Below are 8,630 nucleotides of genomic sequence, written 5' to 3' on the forward strand. Positions count from 1 at the left end.
GGGGGGGGTGGGGGAGGAGAGCAGACGCTGGAGTCTGTACAGGTCTCCTGTAGTTACATACAGCTCTCAGCCCTCAGTGTTTGCTAGCACAGACATGGGCAATCCTTTAGAGCAGTGTGGCAAATCCATAGGAGGTGGGTTCTGTCTGATTCAGCCCTGAACCAGTGACCCAGCTAGGTCCTACCGGAGCGCTGTGCTCCAAGAGGTGCCATCTTCCAGAAGAGATGTAAAACCCAGGCTCTGAGCACTTTGGGATGATCCCAGAGCATACTTCGCAAGAATGAGGTATTAACTCCACTCTGCCTCTCTGACGTCCCCTGCAGTTTCAAAAAGTGACTGTTTCTCTCTTCCTGTCCCAGTCCTCTGAGCAGTGTTAAGCAGCTGCTCTGTTCCACCCCAGAAGTGACTGCATTTCAGTGCTGGGTGAAGTGGTCAGTAGATAGGAATCAGTAAAAAAGGCACTACAGGAATATAAGGTGATGGAGTCCTGCTGCCCTAGGACCTTGCAGCTTCAAGCGTCCCTGCTTGGGTCATGGTGGCACAACTCTGGCTCTGTAAAAGATGGTGCATTGTTGCCTCTTCCATGGCAATTTGTTGATGGTAGTTTTCTCTCTCCTGCAGTTCTCAATCTGCCTGACCGTAGTCTTCCTGCTGCAGCTGGCAGCTGGAGTGCTGGGCTTTGTCTTCTCTGACAAGGTAAATACAGCAGAGAGCTGGGGTGAACATCGTTCTTTTGGGGGAGGAGTGGGGGAAGGATGCCCCAGCATAACTGGAGGACCAGTCCTGGATTGGCAGGGAGCTGCCCGGGAGGACAGAATAGATTTCTTCCCTCACTAAGCTGCGATTCTCCGGGGAAAGGTGGTTCTACTTGGGGACGGAGGGCCAAAGACGCTGAACCGCAAATGGGAGGCGAGGTGTCTGGGCATGAACAGAGACTGTTCTCTTTTTTTAAATCTTATTTAAATGAAAAAGTTTGTTTTGATCCAAGGTTTCCCCAGCAGACTTGGAGACCCAAACGCATCAGCCTTCTGCTGGGACGTGGGCACCAGAGTGCAGCTGGCTGGGTGGGTCCGCCCCAGGGTTTGGTCCCTGACCTCCTTGTCTGTGTCAGTGGCCAGCATTTTGGTTTCCAGTATGTCCATGCCTCACCCCAAACAAGTGGAGGGGGCAGGGCAGGATGAGCTGGGGTGAGGCCACTGGCCTGCAATTCAGGGAACATGGGTTCATGTCTCTGACTCCACATGTGATCTATAAACTGGGGCTGACGCCATCAGGCAGCTGTCAGTTTAAATCGTAGGGGAGGAGGCGCTCGGACGCTGCCATGGTGAGGGGCGTGCAAGCACCTAGGTAGGAGGGAAATCTCACTGGTGACCTCTCGGCTTTCCTCCTCCAGGCACGTGGGAAGGTGAGCGAGATCATCAACAATGCCGTCGTGCATTACCGGGACGACCTGGACCTGCAGAACCTCATCGACTATGGGCAGAAGGAGGTGGGTCCCGTTAAAGAGCCCTCAGCCGGGTCTCCTGCTTCCTATGGGGTGACTGGCCCTGGGCGAGCTCTCTGGCCTCCTCTGTGATGGGGATGGCTGAGTCTCCCAGCCCCGTAGCAGGGATGGCTGGTCCTTGGTCAGGCCTGGGGTATGGTCCGGGCCTTCAAACTCTCTCTCGTGCTGTTCCCCTCTCTTTAAAGCATCCCTGAAATCATCTCTCCTGCCTTGACCCAAGTTCCCTTTCAAAGCACATAACACAGTCTCTCTCCTCACCGAGGCTGCAGGGCCAGGATCTGCTTCCCTTCTCGGAGCAGTGGGCGCGGCTGTCCACGGGTCTCTGGTTCCCTTCCATTGTCCATCAGACCCCATTCCACTAGTCCCACACCCTTCTGCTTCTTTGTGGGCCCCCATCTTCCGTCGGGAGGGCAGTGCCATCGCAGACCACACCCCTCCCAGTGTGAGTCCAGTCGTGCTAGTCACAAGTACCCGCCTAACTCTCTCATGTACGCACACGATTCTGTGTTCTCCTGCCACGGGCTTGGTCCCAGGATGGTCATGCAGCTGGCGTTGCACATCTGGATTCTAAATATACTCTCACCGCTCTGCTCAGAGACCCTTATTAACCCTTTGTCCCCCAGAGCCCTGTTCTCTCATTTCCGTTGCTCTCTGTAGGCCATGAGGAATGTTGGATTGGGGATGGAGGCTGGAGGGAATGGGAATGGGACTAGTGCTAGACAAATACAATCATGCTTCCTTTAGAGTTCCCTGTCTTTTGCTTTCGCCCATGGTCTAACCCTGGCAAAGCATGAAGTCACGTTACAAACAAGTTAAAATTTGACCCAAACTGACCGTCTCTCTGGTTCTTAAGATTTCTTTGCCATGGAGAGTAATGTATTTATTTAAGTCTTTCATTCCCCTGCTACATCTCTTTTTAAGCTGTTGTTTATATAGGACCTACTAAAACATTAAAAACCCATTCAAATTGACCTGGTCTCTCTTTAAAGACACGCCCTTTGAGATCTGCCCAATTTCCCCTTCCCTGGCCCTCTTTGACTGTGCTGTCTCATTACAGTTCAGTTGCTGTGGGGGCATCTCCTACAAGGACTGGTCCCAAAACATGTATTTCAACTGCACTGCTGACAACCCCAGCAGGGAGCGCTGTTCTGTGCCTTATTCGTGCTGCCTGCATGCAGCTGACCAGGTAAGAGCAGCCGCGCTATTCTGCTGGGAACAGGACTTCTCCTTACCACCCTCAAGTTCTGGTGACCGCCCTGCACCCAGGGCCGAGGAAGTCTCTAAGCCGGGTAGCTGAGTAGCATTGGACTCCTCCTCCATGTGCCCTCTGCCATCCATAAAAAGGGGAATAAGGACAACCTGGGGAATTACAGACCAATCAGCTTAACTTCAGTACCCAGAAAGATAATGGAGTAAATAATTAAGCAATCAATTTGCAAACATCTAGAAGATAATAAGGTGATAAGTAACAGTCAGCATGGATTGGTCAAGAACAAATCATCTCAAACCAACCAGGGTAATAAGCCTTATGGATAGGCGGGAAGCAGTAGATGTGGTATATCTTGACTTTAGTAAAGCTTTTGATGCTGTCTCACATGACCGTCTCATGAACAAACTAGGGAAATGCAGCCAAGTTGGAGCTACTATAAAGTGGGTGCAGAACTGGTTGGAAAACTGTTCCCAGAGAGTAATCATCAGTGGTTCAGTCACGCTGGAAGGGCATAACAAGTGGGGTCCCACAAGGATCGGGTCCGGGTCTGGCTCTGTTCAGTATCTTCATCAATGATTTAGATCATGGCATTGAGAGTACACTTACAGAGTTTGTGGACAATACCAAGCTGGGAGGGGTTGCAGATGCTTTGGAGAATCAGATTAAAATTCAAAATGATCTGCACAAACTGGAGAAATGGTCTGAAGTAAATAGGATGAAATTCAATAAAGGCAAAGGCAAAGTACTTCACTTAGGAAGGAACAATCAGGTGCACACATACACAGTGGGAAATGACTGTCTAGGAAGGAGTATTGCAGAAAGGGATCTGGGGGTCTGGGATGTATTAGCAGAAGTATTGTAAGCAAGGCATGAGAAGTAGTTCTTCTGCTCTACTCTGTGCTGATACAACCTCAGCTGGAGCATTGTGTCCAGTTCTGGGCACATTTCAGGAAGGATGTGGACAAATTGGAGAGAGTCCAGAGAAGAGCAATAAAAATGATTAAAAGTCTAGAAAACATGACCTCTGAGGGAAGATTGAAAAAATTGGGTTTGTTTAAACTGGAGAAGAGGAAACTGATGTACCAACATTTTACGTACTTGAAAACTGTTATAAGGAGGAGGAAGAAAAATTGTTCTCCTTAACTTCTGTGGCTAGAACTAGAAGCGATGGGCTTAAATTGCAGCAAGGGAGGTTTAAGTTGGACATTAGGAAAAATTTCCTAACTGTCAGGGTGGTTAAGCACTGGAATAAATTGCCCAGGGAGGTTGTGGAATCTCCATCATTGGAGGTTTAAGAACAGATTAGACAAACCCCTGTCAGGGATGGTCTAGTTATTACATAGTCCTGCCATGAGCGCAGGGGACTGGACTAGATGACCTCTCGAGGTCCCTTCCAGTCCTGGTCTGTGGTCTATGAGTCCCCCCTGTGATCCCTGTGCCAGCTTCTCTTTAGTGACCTTTGCAGCTGGACAAACCCTCGTGCCACTAGGGGGCGCTCATAGCCCAGTGGCTCCTGCAGCTCCAGCTGACCAGGCTGCAGCCGTGGCCGGTCCATGCCGTGGCCTGGCTGGGTGTGGAAGCAGAAGCTCCCTCAGCTAAGTGACAAGGGTGGGGTAGGAGGAGAGAGCTGGGGACGCTGTATAGGAATCGGTGTAGGCCCTGCTAATTCTTCTCCCTCTGGAGGCAGGGTGTCTGGGGGAGCCGATCAGATGGCCAGTGCTGCCCTGCCCCGATCGCGACTGGGAATGGCTATTGTTTCTGAGCCCCAGGAAAAAGGGGGATCCGATCACTGATCCTGGGTGAGAAACAAGGGGCCTGATTCTGGGGTTTCCCAGGCTCTCACCAGGCACAGGCAGGCTGGGACCTGCAGGGTACTGGCCCCCGTGGTCCCCGAGTGGGTCAGGGAGACAGAGGCTGTGCAAGGGATTCATATCCTCCCGCTTCCCCCCCCACCAGCCCCAGCAGCTCCTACGAGGGGGAGACCCTCGCTGTAGATGCTGGGTGGAAAAGGAATCCCATGAAACTTGTATGGCTTGTGTTGGTAAATGCTCCATGGATGTGCGGCAGGATGGGAAAGCAGCTCACGTGGGTTCCCGTATGTCATGGCACTTTTTGGCTGCCTCGTCCGTAAGGGATGGGATCCCCTCTAGTCCGCCCATCCCATAGCCAGACAAGGTGATGCCCTGCAGCCTAATCTCCCGAAAAGTCACAAGCAACGGACCTTCTGCCCTTTCCCTAGGAAGCAGCACAGCCACTCTCCCAGCTAGGAGCCCAGACACTCCCGCGGTGGGGGAACTAGGGAGGGCTGAGGGTTGGGCTTGCGGGAGAGAGAGCGTACAGGGAAAACCTGACATTAACAAGGACATGTTGGCTGTGCCTGGGTCTGTCCCACGTGCCATTAGGCAGCGGCTCGGGAAAGCCCGACACCCCCTCCTCCCCCCATCCCACAGGTGTGAGAGGGAGCTGGAGCAACTTCCACGGTGTGTGAGGTGTGGCCGCACCAGGCTATCCATCCCCTGGCACCCCGGCTCACCGTCACCTGCCTCGGTGCTTCCCCACAGGCTGTCATCAACACCATGTGTGGCCAGGGGATGCAAGCCATGAACTACCTGGAGGCCAGCGAGTTCATCTACACCAATGGCTGCATTGACAAGCTGGTGAACTGGATCCACAGCAACCTCTTCTTGCTGGGGGGCATCGCGCTCGGCTTGGCCATTCCCCAGGTAGCCCCCACCTCCCCCAGCTGCGCTCTGCTGGGGCCAGAGGGTCTGGTGTTTGACTCAAACTTGGGGGGGTGGGAGTTTCTGCCCCATTAGCTCTGGCGGAAGGGAGCAAGGGAGAGGCCCAGCCTGCTCAGCATAGCCCCCATGCCCCTGCAGGATAATGAGAGCCACCTTATATGGAGCAGGGGTCGTCATCTGGATGAAAAGGGAATGGCCCCTTATCTGAAGCCAGGGGATTGGGCACTCCTAGATCTGAGGGGTGTAACCTGTAATTTGTGCGTACGCATGAATTCACGCCCCCCGGCATTCAGACTGGGAAGGACTGGTTCCCCCGCCCCCCAGGTCACGTTTTGACTTTGTGCATGTAACTGGGGGGAATCCTAAGGAAGCCTCGAATCGCACTGGTGCCCTGGGCTGAGGAGCGTGGCAGAGCCGTGTGGGGGAGCCTGGGGCTGGAACAGTCTGTGGGTCGGGATCGACAGAGTTACTGGGGGTGGGGGGCCCTCGCCTGGCCTGCTCACCCCTTTACCGGCTCCAGCCAGAGCACCAAACGTAAACGACGGATATTCTCGTCAGTAGCCATGCGTTTGTCCCTTGGCGAGAGCTTTCTGACGGGCTTAGCCTCGGGAGGGGAGTGCACCAATTGGCCAGCGAGGATGCCGGCCATTCCCGGTTGGAGCAGCAACCTCATCTGTGCCTGAGCCCTCCCAGGTGCCTTCAGCCTGTGGTGCTCTCCTCTCCTTGCAGCTGGTGGGAATCCTGCTCTCCCAGATCCTCATCAGCCAGATCAAAGACCAGATCAAGCTGCAGCTCTACAACCAGCAGCACCGAGCAGATCCTTGGTACTGAAACCCCACCCAGAAGAGCGAATGCCTCTCGTCCCGTGGCAGGGAACGGCGTGGGGAGGGACACGCCCCCCAGGAGGAAGAAGAGACCTGCGTTTTTCCCTGCTATTGCTCACCCTGCCCTGCAGGGGACTGGACAAGGGAATAGCCCCCAGGAGAGACCCCCAGGCAGCCAGCGAGAGGCTGCTGCATCTCCAGCAACACCTGTAGCATCCCCGCCCAAGGAACTGACATCTTGGTCCCTTATTTTGGCAGCTTTTTTTTTTTTATTTAAAGAAGGAAAAGAGCAAAATATTTCCCAGCTGCCCCAGCCCTCTCTGGGAATTGCCTTGAAAGCTGCCTTGGCTGCATCTTCCCCTAGAAGGCTGACGCTCTGGACCTGGGCTGGGCTGGCTGGTACGGAAGGGAGGTAAGAGGGGGGTTGGCGGTATAATGCAGGTACAAGCGTCTTTCCTCCTGTGTGGTCTTGGAGTATGGGGAGGGGGGCCTAGCCAGCTTCCTGCCCCCCAGGCCTGGACCAGCTGGCTGTATCCAGATGGGAGTGACACCAGACAGGAGAGAGATCAGCCCCTGACCCTGCACTGATCTTTACTGATACACTGAAGCCAGAGGAGCACCAGGAGGGGGCTGCTAAGGGGGGAGGGCTAGTGGCCAAAAACCAGATGGGGGGGGCTGGGAATGGGATCTGGAGCCCAGCCCTCCAGGGCACTGACTCCACTCTGGGGGCTTCATCTGACTCTGAAGTGAGTCTTGGGCACGGGATATGAAGCCTTTCACTGCTAGGGCCTCCAGGCCATGCCCACGCTGACGCGACAGCTACGCCGGGACTGGTATCCCCACGGCACACAGCTGGGTCACCTCGGGTCCGGCCGATGTGCCTGCAGCCCCAGGTGCTTGGCTGTGGGAAGGGGCCGAAGCGGCAGATCCTCCAGCGTAGAGCAGAGACAGCGGTGGAGTAGAGTGTCCTGTTCTGGGCATGGAAGAGTCCAATTGTCAGGGCCATTAGTGTAACAGCTTCTACCAGTCTGACTATACTGAATTCAGTTCCCCCAAGCCTCGAATTTAGGGATGTTTAAAACCCTCAGAGCAGCTGCTCTCTTGCTGAGCTCTCGCTAAGCCGTGTGTATAACAATGCTCCTGAATGGATCCATCTGCAGGGATTGAACCTGCGATCTCTGGCTCTAGAAACGTGGCTGTGGCTGTTTGAGCTGACAGACCAAGTCTGTTCGCTTACCCGGTAACACTCGTAAACCTGTGTATGCGGTGTCACCCCAAAGGGGACGAAGTCGCACCGTTAGCACAGGTTACGCGTGGCGGGAGGAGGTAAGCAGTTCTGTATTCTAATGCTGTATGCCTATCCTACCTTGTTTGCGAGTGAGGCTCGCCCCATTGTGTGAGGCAGCGATGAGGGGCCATGTGGCAGGAGGCGATCAGGGTAACAGGCGTTTGCAGTCACCAGCCTGGCGTGGGTGAACCAGGCAGGGTATGACTGAGAGAACATGAAAGAAAAGCAGCACAGCGTCTCTCCCCAGAGGGTTTGCTGCATCCGAACCAGTCGCTGGTCCATCTAATTAGTTACCTGCATGGGCAGAAGATACTTGATACTGGAGGGCTCCTGAGCCTAGCAGGCAAAAGTGGAACACAATACAAGGGCTGGGAGTTGGCAAAGTTAAAACTGGAAATATGGTGCAAATTGTTACCAGTGCTGGTAATGGACCATTGGAACAGCTTCCCCAGGGATGGGGCGGCTTCTCCATGCGGTGGGCGCTTTGCATCGAGGCAAAGTGGCTTTCTAGAAGATGCCCCAATTCAACCACACGTTATGGGCCTGATGCAGGCATCACTTGGTGGAATTCTCCGGCCTGTGCTCTGCAGGAAGTCAGACGAGATGTCCGTAACAGTCCCTTGCAACTCTAATGCCTGTGGGTAGCTTATCTTGGCCAGAGGCTGGTGCCAGGTGGGTCAGAGGAAGATATAACCGTCCTTCCCTTCTGCCAGTAACGCTCAGTCAGCGCGTGCCCTGCAACCACCACCAGCTGCACCAAGGTGGAAGGTGAGACCACATGATCTGTGTGTTACCTCTGTGGATGGACATCTGCCCATGTGCTCCTCTGCCCCATGGAGAGGCAGCATCTCCTCCTAGCGTGGAGAGGCTGTAACAGTCTTCTTGGAACATGCACAGATATATATTTTGAACACTGTACAAAGGGAGGGATCGGCAGAGACTTCTCTCTTTTGGGATGTTTGAAAGTAGCACATGGGTTCTATATTATCTGTGAAATTAACTCCTCTGTGGTGTGTTCCCTTTGCTTCTGTGGAGAATAAAATCAAATTGGGTTCTGGCTGAA

At 54.0% G+C, this 8,630-nt stretch overlaps 1 protein-coding gene and 1 long non-coding RNA gene across 4 annotated transcripts in view; both read left to right on the forward strand.

Moving 5' to 3' along the window:
* TSPAN33 (tetraspanin 33) overlaps positions 1–6,912 on the forward strand; it is a 39,972-nt gene extending 33,060 nt beyond the window's left edge. For all 3 annotated transcript variants that reach the window (XM_050937008.1, XM_050937006.1, XM_050937007.1), the window contains exons 4-8: positions 622–696; positions 1,394–1,489; positions 2,562–2,690; positions 5,276–5,437; positions 6,185–6,912. In XM_050937008.1, coding sequence (XP_050792965.1) covers positions 622–696; positions 1,394–1,489; positions 2,562–2,690; positions 5,276–5,437; positions 6,185–6,286 — 564 coding nt within the window. In that variant the 3' untranslated portion in view covers positions 6,287–6,912. The remainder of the gene's footprint in view (positions 1–621; positions 697–1,393; positions 1,490–2,561; positions 2,691–5,275; positions 5,438–6,184) is intronic.
* A 58-nt stretch (positions 6,913–6,970) lies between these two features.
* LOC127043217 (uncharacterized) lies at positions 6,971–8,630 on the forward strand. The gene is made up of 2 exons (XR_007772182.1): positions 6,971–7,585; positions 7,692–8,630. It is a non-coding gene; the product is annotated as an uncharacterized LOC127043217 (long non-coding RNA).

Source organism: Gopherus flavomarginatus, chromosome 1, assembly GCF_025201925.1.
Source record: "Gopherus flavomarginatus isolate rGopFla2 chromosome 1, rGopFla2.mat.asm, whole genome shotgun sequence".
In the NCBI taxonomy this organism is placed as follows: domain Eukaryota; kingdom Metazoa; phylum Chordata; order Testudines; family Testudinidae; genus Gopherus; species Gopherus flavomarginatus.